This window comes from Seriola lalandi, unplaced genomic scaffold (assembly GCF_002814215.2).
Source record: "Seriola lalandi dorsalis isolate HSWRI2012SDOR001 ecotype SW California unplaced genomic scaffold, Sedor1 jcf7180002054657, whole genome shotgun sequence".
NCBI lineage: Eukaryota > Metazoa > Chordata > Actinopteri > Carangiformes > Carangidae > Seriola > Seriola lalandi.
Genome location: NW_019525210.1, coordinates 1,561,635 through 1,581,321, shown reverse-complemented (window position 1 = coordinate 1,581,321; position 19,687 = coordinate 1,561,635). Strand labels below are relative to the sequence as shown.

At 43.7% G+C, this 19,687-nt stretch overlaps 2 protein-coding genes across 2 annotated transcripts in view; one reads left to right on the top strand and one right to left on the bottom strand.

Moving 5' to 3' along the window:
• Nucleotides 1–244: 244 nt before the first annotated feature.
• Nucleotides 245–19,687, bottom strand: part of LOC111665665 (glutamate receptor ionotropic, kainate 5-like) — an 80,756-nt gene continuing 61,313 nt past the window's right edge. Inside the window, exons 15-19 of the mRNA XM_087177820.1 lie at nucleotides 18,147–18,312; nucleotides 17,783–18,008; nucleotides 11,508–11,636; nucleotides 6,061–6,182; nucleotides 245–3,521 (exon numbers count right to left, since the gene is read on the bottom strand). Of these exons, the coding sequence (XP_087033946.1) occupies nucleotides 2,739–3,521; nucleotides 6,061–6,182; nucleotides 11,508–11,636; nucleotides 17,783–18,008; nucleotides 18,147–18,312 (1,426 nt within the window). The 3' untranslated portion in view covers nucleotides 245–2,738. The remainder of the gene's footprint in view (nucleotides 3,522–6,060; nucleotides 6,183–11,507; nucleotides 11,637–17,782; nucleotides 18,009–18,146; nucleotides 18,313–19,687) is intronic.
• Nucleotides 9,510–10,552, top strand: LOC147818295 (uncharacterized). The gene has a single exon (XM_087177822.1). It carries the CDS (start codon nucleotides 9,689–9,691, stop codon nucleotides 10,550–10,552), a length of 864 nt encoding a protein of 287 aa, XP_087033948.1. The 5' UTR covers nucleotides 9,510–9,688.

Here is a 19,687-nt window from a genome sequence, read left to right as displayed (position 1 = left end):
TTGTACATTGCAACCGGGCGACTGTAAAGCAATTACACGTGGAATTGACAATCAATATCAGCACTTATGTTGTGTAATCGGTCGATATGATCTGTCGACGTGTGCGTATGGATCTGGGAGATTGCCAGCACTTTAAAGTGGTGAGTGAATCATCATTACATCAACTCAAAGACTCGATGTTCCCATGATAAAGAAAAAGAAAGAAAGAAAGAAAACAAGCAATAATCAGGTTGGACACAGGAAGGAAATTACAATCACAAATTTAATTTTTTTTTCTTTTCCAGTTTGGCCTCCAAAGTTTTACGTATACATATGTGTGTGTGTGTGTATGTGTGTGTGTGTGTGTGTGTGTGTGTGTGTAGTTTGTATGACTGAGCTCCACTGACTTACTGTTTGGAAAAACTTTGATCAAAACAGCTTCAATACTCACCTAAAATATACAAAACTATACTAAAGGTAGTTCTTCTTTTAGGGACTGTATGCAAATTACTGGATTTGAGAGAGAGGCTGAACTTTTATGTTTCATTATTTAAAAAACCAACCCCCCCAAAATTCAAAAATAACATAGCAGTTAATATGAATATATAAGTGTAACCATTTCGCCAACTTGTTCACATAAATCTTCATTTCACATTCACTCAAGACTCCCTCGATGTTTAACTTTGTTAATATCCATATGATGTTTTTATATAATACAAGACATATCATGAGTGAAATAATCAGTCAGCACCATGACTGAGTATTTACACCTTGAACTGAAGTGAACCAATGACAGTCTCATAAATACAGACTCAGACAGCCAGGGTTTCATATGTCACAAACCTCAGGAACCAATCCTGTCAACTTGTGGGGATGAGGGGCGGGGCTAAATAAACCATGTCAGTACAGAGAACGAGTTTGCATCAGCACAACCACTAACACTGTGTCAGCCGCTGCCAGTTACAAGCTAACAAACAACATAAACAGATAAGAGATGCTAACTGTGCTAACTGTTCTGATACATCTGCTAGTCTCTGATTGTGGTCTCAAGAGACTCCTCATCTGGGTCTGACTGAGGCTCAAACATGTGGCTGAGTCTCTCTGATGTTTCCTCGTCTTGATACTCTCTGCTCTTTCACCTGTACACCTGGAGCAAGCAGGTGGTGGTGGGTGGGGCACAAGGCATGATCCAGAATTTCTCAATGAAAAAGTAAGAGTAGATGAGCTTCAGACCCAGTTTTCCTTTCTTTTCACTTATTATGCGGGAGAACCATGTTAAACAAAATATTAATTATAGCAGAGATTTTTTACAGATTAAAACATGTCTGGAGAGGAACAATAGCCTCCAATTCGCACATTAGAAAAAGAAAATTGATACAATTCACTACAAAAAATCTAGCAAAGTAAGACTAAAATCAAACATAAATCTGCTTCCCTGCCCTCCTAAAAAATCTTAAGACCCACCTCCCTTTAGCCAAAAAACCCCGCCCCCTTATAATTTTCATACAGTCCCTCACTGTCAGTGTACATTACAGATTTTCTAATCTGAATTTGTGGTGCTGTATTTCCAAATGTGACCTGGCTTCGACCCAGATATGGCTGCCAGATTTGGTCTGAGTTTGGGGTAACTCCAATTAGCAACAGCTGGGCCAGCTTTGGGCCAGCTATGGGCCAGCTTTGGGCCAGCAGCAGGAGCTGGACCAGTGCTTTAGCTGTTTTGTTTGTATCATTCAAACTGGCATGACCTTGGAAATGATAAATGTCAGATTTAGCTTTTTAGACAAAGCTGTTCTGGCTATATGGGATTCTTAGGACTTTTACTTTGAAAAGCAAAGCAGTAGATGCTTCCTCGCTCTTTGGCGGCAGTGTACAGTTCGCTTTGTTCAAACCTTAAAAGAATAGCTCAGCACTTGGGAAAAGAGAGGGAGATGTTTAGATGGATATCAGTGTTATGTCAGGATGTGGGTAGCCTAGCTTAGCATAAAGACTGGAAACAGAGGGAAACGTCTGTCGCTGTCCAAAGTTCAAAAATACATGCATCATCCTTTATTTGGTCAATCGGACGCTACATGTAAAATAAGAGTTACCCCAGCTCAGCTTCGTACACTTGAGGTGAGTCTGTTTTTCAGAGCACCGCTCAGCAGGAGTCTGTACAAACAGCAAGAGTGTTAGAGCTACATCCTCCACAGACGTCCACATGATTGACAGATGACCATGAAAACTGTACAGCTGCTCTGCTACTGTCTGTGTGTGTTTGTAGGTGTGTGTGTGTGTGTGTGTGTGTGTGTCTTTGTGTGTGTGTGTCCTTCTGTACAAACACCTGGTTCAGTATTCAAACAGTAAAACTTCAGAGTCTGTCTCTGTGTCTCTGAGTCCGCCTCGCTTGGCACCGAGCGTGATGATTGCCTGAGGCAAGAGGTGGAGGACTGAGTGTGGGCGCCACTTCCTGTTTGTCCATCCTCTGCACTCCCCGCAATCCAAAGACAGCGGACACCTCAGCTGGTTTCATCCAAAATGTAACATATGTCTCATTCATCCTGCGAACAGGTCGGAGTGGTTTGATCCGTCCACCCCTGTAGGAAAGTTTCTGGTACGATCCACTGAGCCAAAGTGGCTTTGTTTTAGTGAAAGACCCCACAAATGGGTCAAAATGGTTCCTCCCCTCCACCCCCTGTCGATAGACCGGTTTAGACTGATCCAGCTGTGTTGTTGGGGCCAAAATGTAAAGTTCACTGACCCCTCCGTTAGTGTCCCGCAGCTCAGTCGTGCCCCCCAAGTAGGTCCGTTGGCGGGTGTGTCGGCGTCTTGGCAGGGGGCATTGGTCTGGGTGGTGGAGCTGGTTTGGTTTTGCCCCACTGAGGGCTTGCTGCCCCCCCGCCTCCCCCGTCACTGTCAGCTCTGTCTGTTGACATCGGGGGAGGCGGTGGCGGGAGGCGAGGCAGCGACATGGAGCCGTGGTGGTAGTGGAGGTGGTGAGGGTTGTGGCGGTGGTGGTGGTGGTGACCTGGCGCCACCAATGAGGGTGGGATCCGGGAGCAGGAGGAGGCAGAGGAGGATGAGGAAGGGGGAGGAGGTGGGGGAGGCGTAAGCGTGACCGGCCGCAGGCTCTGGATCCGCCGGCACTCCTGGCAGATCCGCACATGGCTGCAGCTCTGCAGGAAGCTGCGCGGCGGGGCGGGTGGAGCCAGGGATGACGCCGGGGGAGGGGGAGGAGGAGGCGTGCTGGTGGTGGCGTTGGCGCCAAGCGGGTCCTCCAGGAGCCTCTGTGGCCCCGGGCCCAAATCAGGGCCTCCTGCCATACCTCCTCCCAGCCCCGCAAGCCCACCTGTCAGCGGGCCGGCGCCGCTGTACAGTTTGCCGTTGCTGAGACGCATCTCTCGGACCAGACGGATGGGGCGAGGTGCGGCCAGAGCGAGGCGGGACGGGTGACGCAGGACTCCACCCCCAGTGCTGCTCAGAGGCCGGCGGCGACGAGAGCGGGAGCTTTTCTTACAAGAGACGGCGTTACGAAACTCCGTCAGCATCTCCTGACAGACAGACACCTGAGAGAGAGAGAGAGAGAGAGAGAGAGAGAGAAAGATAAACTGACTACATCTACATCAGGCCTCTTAATATGATTAATATAATACAGTCCCTCCAGAAAATTGCGATGTTGTGAGCGCAACAGTTAACGCAAATTCAACCAATCCCTGTGAATTCTGCACGACCTTGCAGTTTTGTCCAAGCGCCGCAACTTTTCCACAGTTCCGATCATCTTAGTTTCCCACGAGTTAAACCAATCCTACCGGTCCCTGCGCTAAACCTTGATGTGCGTCATCAAACTCACTTCCTTGTTTCTGGTTTTGAAGCATGTTGTGAAGCTGCGAGACACGTGTGACATGAACGTCTCACATTTACCAACAATAATTACTAGCGACAATTTTTGCAATTTCTTTTTTTCTACAGCAGTTTCATTGAAAAAAAAAAAAAATATAAATATAAAAACATTGCAAAATTCATCGCAACTTTTAAGAAAAACTGCCATGATATCAGGTATTTCAGCCCGCAACAATCCCAAAAATGGCCCACGAAAATCCTGAAGGGACTGATAATATAAATATATAAACATTTTCTGAATAATAAAGGTTGTTTTCTCCTTCTCTTTTCTCCTTGCTTTGAAACACTCTATTTGGATATAATCTCGGTGATAAAGCTGAGTGATAAAAAATGTGTGAGTCTGTCAGTGTGTCAGTGTGTGTGTGTTCATGTGTTCATATATGATGAAGAGAGAGAGAGAGAGAATGTGTGAGTGATGAAGACGTGTGCTCACACATCAACACATTATGCTCTGGGTGCTTTTATCTGAGCGAGTGTTAATGCTCTGCAGCTTCCCGCCTCAAACCAATGTTATCTGTAAATATGGTTGTGTGTGTGTGTGTGTGTGTGTGTGTGTGTGTGTGTGTGTGTGTGTTTGCCCTATAATCTGTACTGTAAAAAAACAGCCGTGGCAGAAAGTCAAATAAATGACAGATAAAATAAAGAGCGAATGAAAGTCAGAAACAAACTGCGTCTGCAGAGGACGAATGAACGAACAACAGACTGACGGCTGGAATACAGATACAGAGAGAGAGAGAGAGAGAGAGAGGGATAGAGAGAGAGACAGAGAGAGAGACATCTCTGCTTCCTTTTTTCTGAATTCAAATTCTTTTCCTTGCTCTGATGTGTCTTTCAGGTTCATATCAAGCTTCTTTTTCAAGCCACACTAATCAATATTTAATCAGTATTTTTACATTGAGCACTTTTTTGACTTCAGTGCTATGGAGCAGGGTGTATTCCTGAAACATAATCCACTTCCTGTTCCACTGATTGATGACACTTTGTGACACTGATAACTGAAACTGATGAACAATAAGGTTTTATTTATCCATATAACCGGCATCCTCATTGTACTCTTAATATATAATATCAAAATTGTATCATATATTCAAATGTTTTTTTTCTTAGCAGACATGTTTTCTATAGAACTTTCTAATCTATCTGGTGAGGCAGGACAAAAATTATGCTTTATTTTAATACACAGAATTATTGATTCATGTATTAATTTCTCATTGGAGCTTTAAACAGACAACAATCCAATCACATGCTTTAATTTAGACACATTCGTCAAATTTCGTCAAAGATTTTCCTCTGACAGTGAAACTGTATGAGCTGTATCATGATTTTAAATCTGACAAACGCATATTCAAAACAATGAAAATTTGCAGCTTTTTGCAGCAAATTTTTGTTATGCTAAGCTAGCTGGAGTTATAAGCATCAGTGTCTGAGCTTTGAATGTAACAAATGAAAATCACGTTACAAGCTGAACAGGAACAAACCCAGCTAAGAGCACGGTGGAGTTAGCACAAGATTAGTTCAATGTTTAGCACCCAGGAGCAAGAAAACAGAATTTATATCAGATGCTTGACAGGTAAAACCTAATAGAACCATTATAGAGAATGACTTTTTCTTTTTTCATATTACAGGAACAACAATAGGTTAAACTAAACATAAACAGACACAAAATGTTAATAACTTAATAAGAACAGGTTGATGTAAAACATCAGATCCTCCGGGTGAAAAAAACTCGCCAAGAGACGAAGTAACGTGAAAACAAAAGTAAATGAAAAAAGACGAACGCTGACAAGAAAACATTCGTGAAAACAAAGCCTTTTCTAAACAGCACTGAGCTGCAGTCTTCAAACCCAGGAGCTTTTGTTTTTATGACTACACCACCCCATGTTCTGTACATCATTTTATACACATTTGCCCCAAATTCAGCTTCACAACAACAACAACAACAACAACAACAACAACAACAACAACAACAACAACAACAACAACAACAAGATGATTTAATAATGGAGCCACTCAGCAGAATGGGCGAGGTTAATGTGCGACTTTGAATGAAGCTCATTCTGATGACACTCGACAGGCACACAGGCGAACAGGCGGACGACCTACTGAGCTGTTTGAGCTGAGGTTGAGGCCGGGGGCGGGGCAGGAGGAGGAGGAGGACGAGAGAGGAAGAGGAGGAGGAGGAGGAGGAGGATGGTGAAGGTTTACCTCGTCCGTCTCGGCGGTTCGACGCGTCGACCACACAAACTCCATGATGGCCACGAAGACGGCGATGATGAGGCCACAGATCAGGACCACGAAGATCCCGCCGATGTTCTCCATCCCCAGACCTGAGACACACAGAGGAGAGCGATGATAACGGGTTTATTCAATACGGGATAAAAGTCACATTCTCATATTAGCCATTTAAAGGTAAGGTTAATAAGTCTAGTCAACAAAGCACATTCAAAAACAACAAAACGAGCTTTATGGAGAGATTAAAATTATGGGATTATCGCAGACTATAAGAGGATATAAGTAAAGTGACCCTCACCTTCTGTCTGAACACCTGTAGAACCTAAAGCAGCTTCAGGCTCTGTGAGGCTGTGCCTAGGCCCATTAGCCGTCATGCTAACATGTCGATGCTTAGCAGGTATAATGTTTACCACATTCAGCATCTTAGTTTAGCGTGTTAGCATGCTTATGATTGCTGTCTGAGGCAGGCCGTAGCATGGCTACCCATTCATTCATCTTGGTCTACTTTTCTTTTTTTTCTTCTTTTTTTTTTAGTTTTTAGGTGGAAATAAATCAGTTAATTATTAAATGCTATAAATAAGGTTTTCCAAAAAAAGTGATTGAAAAACTGATCAATAACTTCTAGTGTCTTTACACACAACACAAAAAACCCCCACAAAAAAAAAAAAAAAAAAAAAAAAAAAAACAGAAATACATATAAAAGCATGCAATTTGTTAGTTGCTTGTCTGTAAGACCTGAGCTCATAATTTTTCTTCAGAGAAAGGACTAAAAGGCTTTTAATTTGGAGGATTTTTCTCACAGTTTCTGTCTATAATTGTGAGGAAATGTGGGACATAAAGGAACAGTAACACACACGTACTGTATACTGTGCAATCAGCAATAAAGAGACATTTGATTAGTCTTAATGGGTCTTAATGGGATCCCAATAGCTTCACACTCACGCACACACACACACGCACACTGGGAATGAAGGAAGCTATACGAACGGATGACAGAGAGAAGCGGATCAATACTCAGACAGGACTGATAGAACCATGATCAGAGTGAGAAAGTCGATGAAGAGGAACTGTCTCGTCTCCTTACACTGACACACATAAGGACAAAAAAAAAAAGAAAAAAAAGAGAAGCGCACCAGTAATGGAAACGTTAAAGGAAAAATTCAGTCTTCATAATCGATTGAGAAAAAAAAGAAGGAGAAATCGATGGACGCAGAGAAGCAACACGCTGGATGACAAAGTTTGTGTCGTGTCAGAGGCTGTTTTATGTTTTTGTCTCATCACGAAGACGAGCAGGACATCAGCTTGTCTCTTTACTCCCCCCTGACATTCGTTCACCTTGCTGCACCACTTTGTTCAATAAAGTTATTGAAGATGGAAAACTAAAGCTAATGGTGAGCCAGTGAACTCAACAGACCATCGTCTCCTGTCTCAGTCTGTCTGCAGACCGCTGCTCCTCTGTGGAACAATAAGCTAAGCTAATAAGCTAAAATAGCTCCAATATCTATATTTTGGACTTCCCCGGCTCGCCGTTCACTCACAGGTCAACACTGTCGAGACGCCACGATTACCCGCCTTTTTCTTCATACTGGAAATGTCTGTGTTAAACACAACCTCCCAAAAAAAAAAAATCCCCCATAAACTCAAACAAACATGTCTCTACAAACAGACATCACAGCTGCTTTCCTGCAGAACATCTGGCTGCATCCACCTTCCTGCAGAGTGTGACTCTGTTTTCAGACTCTTGTGTTACATGTACACTCAGATGTGTAAACAGCTAATTGTTGTGCATCTTTAAGTGATTGCACCATCTGCCGCTGGAGCTCGCCTGTTTGTTTTTGGGGGTTTTTTTGTTGTTGTTTTTTTTGAGTCAGGCTGAGTGTTCGGTTTTTACAGTTACACTCCGTCGACAGATTTATCAATGACACATTTTCATAATCCGTTCATCTGTACGTTCATGTGTTAAAAGGCAGCGGCTCCCAAAATCTTTACTGAATCTTCCTGAATGAACTAAATAAGGAACAAGTCCCTTCTTGAGTGGAAGCAATTAAAAGCGACGCTGCAGCGTGCATCTGCTGCTTTTCAACAGATTTTCCTCAAAACTGCCTCTCTGCACAAAAATGGCAAGTTTACCAACTCCCCGGGAATAAAGAAACAAAACCTGAACGTTTTCTCTGCAAAGACTCATCCTTCACTCGATCTCCTCAGTCACCGCTGTAGGCTTCCTTGTGTTGTCGATATTTTAAAGTCGGGGATGCAGCTGCCACTCTGAGCTCATTTTCAACGTCCAGCTGTGATCTTTATTTTGACTTGATTGAAGCAACTGCAGAATAAAAAACCTCTCAACACAGGTAGGAGTGGGTGAAAATGAAGGAAGGAGTGTGGCTCTCCCGCCCTGCTATGTCCTTTTCCACTTCAATCCAAAATGCAGCCTCCTCCTTGAACCAGAGGTGACATTTATGAGCTGTTCTTCTTCTGTGGTGCTGAAGTCGGCAGCTGCTGTTGCTCAGAAGAGCTCCTGGGATCCAGACATATTCTGCAGAGTCCTGCACTGGGAGAAACCTCTGGAAATGTTTGTGTTAGGCAGAGATACGAGGTCGAGGTGTTCTGCAGCTTGTTGACCTCGATGAAGGAGTCTACGTTCCCCCCTGTGTTTCACTCGCTGCTCCCACGTCTCCAGTATTCTTGTGAGTGATGTGATTTTATCTTCCAGCTGTGGAGGAGGTGTGTTGGCGCTCTGCATCTGCAGATTTAGTTCACAGAGTTTCTGAAACAAGTTCATTCTCGTCCTCCTCCTCCTCCTACAAGAAGTTTCTGATCTCATCCCACAATCCAAACCCAGCGGGCCCGGCTCTAGCACACTCATAGAGGACCCCATAGTAACCAGTCTTGAAGTCTGGCAGTTAGTGACCAGTCAACATCTCTTAATGCCCCCCCCGCCCAAACCAAAGCAGTCTGCGGGTCTGTGTCCAGACATTTCAATCTAAATCAATAATGTCAACCTGTTGGTGGCACTAGATGAAAAGTCACAAGATCTTAGGACTCTCTCTAAGGACTGTGGATGTACAAAATGTGATGGCAATCTAATGAATATTCATCCAACTCAAGTCAAGTTACTTTAGTGATGAGTGCAACTCAGCCTGTGGGAAGTTGTGTAATATTTCTGTGTCTCTGGATGAGCTTTAACCTGTCGAAGAAAATAGTAGTGACAGCTTGGCAACTACAAAGTCTGTGTTTGACACTATAGGTGTGGGGAGTTGTATTATGGGAAATGTAGGATCCAGTGTTTTTGGAGGTTAACCCATGCTAGGGACTGAGAGTCAGGATATCTCAGCCTCAGCTTTATTGAACTGATACTAAATCACTGGATGACTTTTAAAAAGTGCTTTTACAGTGTCTGAAGCTTGTTACACATTTCCTGACTGAGGATCAACAGACACACGGATCATTCTAGAAGCAGAACTGTGAGGGAATCAAGGAATCTGTGTAATAACTGATGGAACTGTTCCATGGTTCCGCCACTCTTCTTACCGGCATCACTTCACCAAACACCTCTGCAAGACGCACACACACAGATCGAGCTGCACAAGTGACCTAGACCAAGATGGCAAGACCACGACATGAACTCCACGCTCAGATGGAGATCGCCAACAACATTGGCAGAATGACCCCTGAAGAGAGAAGGGCGTATCTCAGGAGAGAGAGCTTTAAAGAGCTGAGAGAGATGGAGATGGAGAGAAGAAGAAGAGTTGCTCTGGAGGAGCTTCAGAGGAGCAGGAGAGAAAAGGAGGACAGAGATGAAGAAGCTGAAAGTGTGAGAAGGCAGAAGGAAAGAGGTGAAGAGGAGAGGAGGAGGCGGGAGGCCAAACAGAGAGAGGAGGAAAAGAGGAAGGAAGATAATCAAAAGGCCCTGGAGAAAGAAAAGCAGCAGCAACTGAAGACAGAGACGCTTCAGTGGAGAGAGGTCATGATGGTGCAGGAGCAGCCCATCATGAGACCCATTTACACCATCAATGATCTGAAGAAGGCGCAGCAGAGGAGGCACGAGGAGGCGGAGCTTCGCTGTGTGCAACACAACACCAGCTTGAAGCGCCTGACCTCTGTGCTGAAGAGCCAGGAGCAGGGTCAGAGAAAAACTCTGATCAACAACTGGGTCGGAGAGCAGACGACACGCTGCGAGGAAGAGCTCCGCCCTGACGACTCCGCCCTCAGCTGCAGTGCTGAAGGAAAGAGCCTCAAGTCTCAAACTTCACCAAAGTCCACCAGGGCCCTGCACTGGCTGCAGAAGAGACTGAAGTCTGGACTGAGAAAGAAGCAGGATGAGGGTGAGGATGAGCTGGAGAGGAAGAAGGAGGCTCGCAGACTCAGAGAGCTGTATGGACAGAGGAAGTGCAGCAGCCTCTTGTCTGAGCAGATTGATGGTTACTGCATGTCCAGGAACCGCATCCTCAAAAAGTCCATGCCCTGAATGGAACACATCCCCCCTCCCTCCCTCTCCTACTTTCTTTCCCCTCAAACCCCCCCATACTTCTCTCCCCCCTTCTTTTTTTGCCTGTCTTGTGCTTCAGTAAAATCCTGTTGCACTGACGACATGTGAGTTGTATTTGTACTGTGATGTGGCCTGAGTTGTGTATCAGATGAAAAACACACTCTCAGTTGCCAGTTTATGAGCCTCACTGATACAAACGAATGCTGATCAAACGCAGCAGTTTAACCTCAGAGAACATTTTGTTGGAACAGTTTTGGAGATGTGCTAGTTTAACTTCTGGGGCTGTAGTTTGTGGTGTTGTTTGCGAGGTCAGTGAGGGTCTATTAAACAAAACACACAATCTATTGCACAATTGTCCAACATGTTTCCCCTCACCAAACATTGTCTTTCATGGCGGCCCAGTGTTTCCAGCTCAAAGACAGATGCGTCGTTATGTTGTGTTTATTTTGTCCTTGTCCATGTGACCAATCATAAACATGCCACATTAAAATAATCAAAGTTTATTTATATATCTGACTGGTTGGTCTGGTCATATACAACTGGATCCAGTGAGCAGAGCAGTTGCTTCGCCATCACTTCACTTCATCACCACTCAGTGACTTATTCTCTGGTTACCAGTCTACTTCACTCACACTCAGTGACTTGACTCTGATAAAAACAGCCGAGTTTTATTGATCTCTAGATCTGATTTTGGTTTTTGTGATTATTCTATGACTTCAGTTTTAAATAACTTAAAACAGTGTATGTTATAGCTTACAGTCTTAAAGGACACTCATAGAGGACCCCGGTAACCAGTCTTAAAGTCTGGCAGTTAGTGACCAGTCAACATCTCTTAATGCCCCTCCCCCCCTATCAAAGCAGTCTGAAACCAGGCCTGAAAGACTGAAGTCTTTGTTTTCCTGAAAGGTAAAAGAACAGATGGCGCGAGACCCACCTTTGGCTCGGTGGTCCTCCTCCTTGGGACACTGTCCTCCCTCCCACCAGCGTCTCTTCAGGATCTCCAGCCTGTTGCTCTCCTGCAGCTGTAAAATCCCCAGAGTGATCTCGTCTCTGAACGGAGAGCCTGCGGAGGAAAAAAAGCAGAGTCGAATTCAGTCAAGACTAAGGTTTATGTAGTGAATTAACACAAGTATAACTAAACGGAATTAAATTTAGCTACAGGGAATCATTTGGTCTTGACTGGAGCGATCAAACCGGCTACGTTTTTAGTCTTTTTCCAATTTATTGAAAGTGATTTTAATAGATCATTGTTGCTCTTTTTTTCTGATCTGGTTCCTGTTCACACTGACTTTATCACAAACAAACCAAAAGCTGTGAGAACAGTGGTCATGTGAACCCAGCAGCAACCTCTGGGGCTGAAAAAAAGTTCAGTTTCTGCAGTTCCTGTAGTGGCCACTTGAGGCTGGCTCCAAAAGTGAGTCAGCCACCATGTTGACATGTCCAACTTTACAGCAGAAATAAACATGTTTACAGCCTGGTACAAAAAAATGGTTTTGCTCTTTATAGCTAACTTCTTCCTTCATGATAATCGCTTTTATATAACTCACCTATTTATATTCTATTAAGACTTAAAGTTATGTATAATTGAGGGCGTGCCAGTCTGAGTGACGGGTGGGTGAGTGTATCCTTGCCATAAAAACAAGTCTCGGCTCCACATGCACCCCACCTCTTTGCCCGTTTTTGGATAAGCGACGTTAACCTGCATCATCGGCGCTACGCGTGAATGGATAAAAAAGACCATGAGATAATGGGGCTCCTGGGTAAAAGCTTCTCCTCCCACACAGGAGCGAGGCACCCGAACTGACAGAGACAGAAAAAGGACAACGAAGAACACGACTTTTTTGTGTGTCTTTGTGGTTGTTTCACATATTTTTTTGTAGATGTTTTGTCTTCTTTTTTTTTTTATCATTTTGTGCATTTGTCTTGTCGATTTGTATCTGTTTGTGACAAACAGGCAGAGAGTCGCTGGGGTTCACTTCTTTTTTACTCAGTTTTTAAATACAATACACTGTGTGTTACCATGTTTAAGAAATGATTGTGTAAACTTCCTAATATCTACAGCCTTCATAATATCTACTGTCAAAACATCCTGCAGTTCATCTGCTTTGCTTTCACACAGTGAACAAACCACACAAGAGTCCACTTGGAGGAGGACCAAGACCCTCATTGTCAAGTGGTCTCGGTCCGGGTGTTTAGTTTAGCTTTCAGACAACAAACTGCATTAACTGGGCAAACACACAGTTTGTCTGGACGGGAAGAAAGTCAAAAATGGGAAGAGGAAGGAAAATGAGGTGATGTGAAGAAGTTAAAGTGTAAGAAAAGCCTTTAGTTTTAGATTTAATAATATGTCAAGAATTTCTGGTGGCAGGTCTGACTGACACTGTGGAGCAGTTTCAGCTCTTTAATTCAGTCAGTAACAGCCTCAGTTCACCTGCTCACCTCTGCTTTGTTAAACATGTGTTGAGATGCACTAACAAGCTCAGCAGGCTGACATGTTAAGAGACCAAGCGGAAGCCGCATCTTTCACACAAATCAAACATGCTCTCATTCTGCACCTGAGCTCTGTGTTCATGCGTTCATGTGCAGCCGTCTGTTCGAACTCAACACAGACCTCTGCAGCAGCGCGGTGTCACCCACCGACCCCGTCTCCCATTAGTTATTCTTGTATCACTAATGTACAACAGCAAATACGTGCTGTTCTGGTTTCATGGTCTCTCTAAACTAGTTTTATGTGTCCAACCATCAAAACATATTCATAGCAATAAAAAAGCAATAAAAACTGCTGTATAATCAATGAAAACAGACGCACACACAGCTGGCATGTCCTCCAGTGTGTCGCCTAAACAATGCAGCAGTTTAAAGGTCCCTTATTTTACACTTTTGCTGTGTTTTATTTGAAGTGTTGATCCATAAGAAGATATATTTGTGGTTTTAAGAAACTAAAACCATCTCAATGTAGTTTTACATCTCCTCTCTCAGGCTTCTCTCTGGAGCTCTAGCAACAGCAGGTCAGTGAGCCAATCAGAAGAGAGGATCTGAGCCTCTCCTCTAATTGGCTGACTGTTTTCTGAGTGATAAAAAATAATATATTTAATAAAAAATATGGCAGATTTCAGGTTGAGAAATCAAATCCTGCAAGGGTGGATTGTGGGTTCAGGTGGGCAGGGCATGGGACAGAGTGGCGCCTGCTTTGTTGTGACATCACAAAGTATAAAGTATAATCAAAGAAGACATGGAAATCTACCTTTATACAATATGGCACCTTTAAATAAAATTGGATGGTGCAACACAGCCAATAAACTACAATAAAAATACAAAAGTTGAAATTTAAATTTGCATGAATAAATAAAGATAATGTAGGACAAAGAGTATGTTTGTGTGGGACAATGTGGGAAATGCTATCAATGCTGAGCTGCACAGTGTGGTAAACGCTCGTTATTTCAGCTGCTGTTACCTTTTCTTATCACCTTTGGGTTACAATAGAAATACATCCATATATCAGCACATTGAAAAATAACTCTGGACCACCGGCTTCACCCAGTTATAGGTAGTTAACCAGGATTTGTTATAACTGCATTTCCTTTTTCTTTGTGGTACTCTCCATCATTGTTCTGCTGAAAACTGCATAGCTTGTGATTTTGTGGCTCACAACTCTCCCCATTGGGTGTAGTGCAGCCTTCCCTGCTTCCTTCACAGCCTTTGGATAAAAGCCAGATTTTTAGAAAAGCGTCTGTCCTGCAGTGTTGACTTTTAAAAAACCAATAAAGCCATTAAAATGCGGGACATCGTATGCAGGATGTGGGACAAGGGACAAAAATGCTGCGCAGTCCCGCTCCCACTCGGTTAAGGTTAAGGACAGTTTGTGGTCTTGGTTCTATATTGTTCACTATTGTAAAAGACACCAGTGACATGAAGATGATTTAACTAAAACCACCATCTTGCCCTCAGCTTAACCAACGTGTTTCTGTTGCCTACTACACCACACAGAACTCAGGATGTGGACCTTGGTCTCTCATGTCCAAATCATGATCTTTATACTCCCATGATCCACTGCGACCTCACGCATACAAACCATTCATTAGAATAAAACATTACCAGGACCAGGATCCATATTTGAAGAACCACTGTAAGAAAGCAGCTGTGCGAGTGCTGTAAGTCATTCTTGACACTGTTACAGAAAAGAGTTGATTCAGCTTTATGCTAACATAAATCATACTGGTCCCTGTCATTAATACTTTGTCCACTACAGTTGTAAATTAGCGAACCTTCATCCTTGCCTCTCCTCCTCACTCCATCACTCATTCATCTTCCATTAAAATGTGACACTGACTTTCAGACAATGACACACAGCAGGAAGTGTGTGTTTCAAAGTAAAAGACGAGTGAAGTCTTTGACACAGCGATGGCACTTGATCTGGTTTGATGTTCCATTTTTCACAGTTACAGATTGATTCGTTCGTTCCCTCTTGACTTCCTTTTCTTTTCTTTCTTAACAAAATGGATATATGTCACTTTATGGAAAGATTAACTAAAGCCTTGAAGCCAGTAGTACCTCATTTGAAACATTTCAAAAAGAATTATCAACTTTTTTTCAAAATGGATGGATATCAATTCAGACGTGAACTCTTCTTTTCCCCGTTTTCCTCTTTGACCCCTTCAAACTCTGCTCACAAAGATCTCGGATTCTTTAGGTTTCAGACTTTTTCAGACCATTAACTTTTAGAAATTTTACTTTGCAAGATACTTCCATGTTAAGTACTGCAAGTACATTTTGATACTCATATTTTGAAGTGACATTTTGTCATGAATCAAAAGATCAGCCGCCGGACTCGTCTGTAGCACTTAATTTAAGTAAATCTTAACATAAAAGGTAATAAAACAGGCATATATACTGTAGGTCCTTTTACAATATGGTTTAGGTTATTTTTGTTGGAAGATATTTGTTATGCAAGTGTGTGATCAGGATCCCTCCCCCTACTTGCCCTTTGGAGGTTTTCTGACAGGTCCAACTGGGAGGAGACCTCAAGCTGGGCCCAGAGCAGTGAGAAAACCTCCCAGGCCAGATGGATTAATCTCACCCGGCCCTGGGACACCTGAATGTCCCTCAGAACGAGCTGGAGAAAAGTAGTTTGGTTTGGATGGTTCCTTTTAGTTGACTGAACTTTCAGCTCCGAGAACACAGAAGCCAAAATGACGCTTTAATTTTAAAGCAGCTGGAAGTTTCCCAATCAGCACAGTTAACATGTGAACCACTGCCTAACTGCAGCACCTGGTGACTCTGCTGCTTTTATTTGCATCACTTAATGTGGAGGCTGACTGACAGGCCAGTCTCCCAAAAAGCTCTCCCGCTGTTCCCTTCCCTCTCTCCACATCTGCTCGTCCTGCCTCCATTAAATATGCTAATCTTTGCACTAATACTTATCACCAGGAACAAGTCTGTGGCAGACGACAAGGTGAGGGGCCAGACGCTGGCAAAAAAGGCAGAACGGCGCCAAACTGGAGTCAGGATGGGTTTAATTTGCCAAGAACAGCAGCTGCACAAAGAATATGACCTGGTTAACGGCTGCGACCGAGCCGACACACAAGGTGACAGACCGAAGGAAACACAGCCTCAATGTATTACATACAAGATGTGATGTGACAGCAGACTAAACACATCCAGGTTAGTGTTTCCACTTCTCCTGCAGCAGGAATTAAAACATTCATCTGGTGGAAAAACTGTTTTATTGGTTGTTCTTAAAGATCCCATATTGTATAAAGGTAGATTTCCATGTGTTGTTTGGTTATAAAGCAGGTCTAGGTTCTATATTAATACTGAATGTATCAAAGCGCTCAGTCCACAGAGAAATGCACACAGCTTGTATTCAGAAACTAAGCCTTAAAATGAGCCGTCAGGACTTCTGTAACTTTATGATGTCACAATAAAGCAGTCAACGCTCTCAGCCATACCCCAAGCCCCGCCCACCAGGACACACCATCCAACCTTGAAGGATTTGGTTTACCTGAAATCTGCTATATTTTTATTGGATCACTCAGAAAACAGCCAGCCAATCAGAAGAGAGGCTCAGAGCCTCTCTGGAGAGGGAGCGATGTTAAACTACATTGAGATGGTTTTTGGTTCTTAAAACCACAAAATCTATCTTCTTATGGATCAACACTTCAAACAAAAACAGGAAAAGTGTAAAATATGGGACCTTAAATATTTGTACTGTACCAGCTAAGAGTTCCACATAAGATTTAAGCCTAGAAAACACTTACAACAAATGGTGTTTGCCAGACTAGCAGGCAGCTTTACACCTACCCCTAACACATATATGCAAGTAGCAGGCATCAATATGCCTCAATATACCTTCAGGCTTTGTGTCAGTTTTCAGTAAGCAGCAAAAAAAGAAACATGACTCCTGCCCAAAAATAGTTGACTAAAAAATGTCCTTTTCAGCAAACTACTCAGGTCGATCACGTCTCTAAAAAGCAACACTGTCTTTATTTTTCCAAGCCATCCTTGAAAAAAAAAATTGAAAAAAAATCTCTTGCCTCTAAGTGGTTGTTAATACAAATGAGAAAAAATAAACTTGAACTCCTCTTGCTTTTCAGTGCTTCCGTAAATGAAGCGAAACAAATTCTATACAAAGTACATCGGTCAAGTTAATCTTATTCATACAGAATCACAAAATCACAAGTCACATATTAAAAGGTTTCACAGTCTGTGCAGGATACAGTACGACATCCTCCATCCACAGACCTGACACTGCTAATGCAGTGGATATGTTTGGGTCAAGTCAAGTTATATAGACGGCATTTTATGTATATTTGATCCTTCGTTTTCATTTGACTTAAATATATACAGTACATATATATATATATATATATATATATATACATATTTGTTCTCATGTTTTTTATTTATAGTTATTAATTTTTATAGTTATTTTATTTAATTCCCAGTGAAGTTTACGGTTTCAGTGCACTGATGTCATTTTGGACAAAGAGGTTTATTGTTAAACTTTAAAATATCCTGCTTTCATGACATATCTTTTTCCCAAGTTTCGCAAATGTATATCGGCCAACATATTGATATCAGCCGATATATATTGATATCGGAATATATTCACTTCCTAATATCAGTATCGGCATGGGCCCCAAAAATGCAATATCAATCAGGCTCTAGTAATCATGTCATTAGGAGGGTTGGGTCCTCCCGTTCACTAACCCAGAGGCATGCCGATACCGTAGCCTTTGGTGTCCAGCAGTCCTCCGATCTGCGTGAGGTTGCAGTTGAGGCTGCGGTAGTACTCGTTCATGGTGCTCTCCATCAGGAAGGCGTACTTGGAGTTGAGGACGCGGGCGATGCCCTCTTCAGTGCTCTTGACGAACACGCTGGGCTGCTTGGAGTACATGTAGTTCCACATCCTCTGGTACGTCTGGTACCGAGAGTTCTGGAGGAGGAGGAGGGAGAAGAGTGAGACACGGAAAAATACAAAATACAAAAAAAATAACACACAGTGTCTGAAATGAAACAATATCAAGAGAGGAATAAGTTGAATGAAATCCATACAGATGAATTACAGTCTCACCATGAAGAAGGTCATGGTGGAGCCCCCGTGGATGGTGCCGTACTGGATGTTGGTTTGGTCGGCCAGGTCGTCCGGAGACTCGATGGGAACCTCCATCCTCTGAACGGTGAGAAACGCCGCCAAGTTGGCCGTGTAGGACGAGATGATGATGAGGGTGAAGGCCCACCTGAGAGGAGCCGAGAGGAAGAGCAGCGTTAACCTTTATTTACCCCGAGAAACTTGCACACACTCGCTCGTTTTTTTCCCCCCTCTCTCTCTTCATTAAGAGCTGTGAGCGGAAAAAAACAGGAGAGAGACAGATGGAGAGCTCTGCAGGAAACGTCAGGAGTTTTAGGTAAAAATCATCAACCTAAAGATGAACTCGGGCTGCAGAGACGAGCAGGATGTCTCCGCTGCAGAGGAAATGAGACGGAAGTGATGAGCAAGGGAATTAGGAAGAGAGAGGATGGGAAGGATGGAGGCAAACAGAGAGGAGGGAGGAGAGAGAGGTGAGGAGAGTAGTTACCCTCATTGTCATGGATGGAATCGAACATACACCACACGTTCAGATTCATGATCTGACTCAGGTCATGTGACTGGAGTGCACTACCCTCTCCTCTCCTTTGTCAATAAGGCTACGACCTAATTTCTACTCTTTCCCTTTCAGTCAGTCAGTAAGTCAGTCAGTCAGTCAGTCAGTCAGTCATCAACATGCTGCAGTTTGTGCCACAGCCATCATGAGTTTTTATGGGGCTAAGTGCCCGGTGAGGCCGAGAGCTGTCAGAGAAAAGATGCTGATGGCCTCTCCAGTCCCTCCACCATCTGTCCTACTGCAGCTACTGGGACTGATGGAGGGAGGGAGGGAGGGAGAGAGGGGGAAGGAGAGAGAGGACAGGTATTTGGAGAGTAATGGTAATTTCCATCTCCACAGACAGCAGGAAGACGGAGGTAAATATTTGTTGTTTGTCTGTTTCTATCAGCACTGATGTAGAGGGGACGAGAGGAGAGGGGGAGGAGAGGGACAGAGGATGCGAGGAGGAGAGGGGAGGGTCAGGAAAGAGAACATAAGGAGGAGAGAGGAGGTTCAGGACAGAGGACATGAGGAGGAGAGAGGAGGTTCAGTACAGAGGACATGAGGAGGAGAGAGGAGGAGAAGGACAGAGGACATGAGGAGGAGAGAGGAGGTTCAGGAGAGAGGACATGAGGAGGAGAGAGGAGGTTCAGTACAGAGGACATGAGGAGGAGAGAGGAGGTTCAGGAGAGAGGACATGAGGAGGAGAGAGGAGGTTCAGGAGAGAGGACATGAGGAGGAGAGAGGAGGTTCAGGAGAGAGGACATGAGGAGGAGAGAGGAGGTTCAGGACAGAGGACATGAGGAGGAGAGAGGAGGTTCAGGAGAGAGGACATGAGGAGGAGAGAGGAGGTTCAGGACAGAGGACATGAGGAGGAGAGAGGAGGTTCAGTGGAAATAAACCGAGAAGAGAAAGCGACATCATCATTTTCACACGAGCCACTTCACCATCTGTTCACCTTCAGCTGATGCTCCTGAGGGAGGGAGGGAGG

What these genes read in the sequence shown, in the direction of transcription:
- LOC147818295 (XM_087177822.1), top strand. Translation starts at nt 9,689, where the DNA reads ATGGCAAGACCACGACATGAACTCCACGCTCAGATGGAGATCGCCAAC.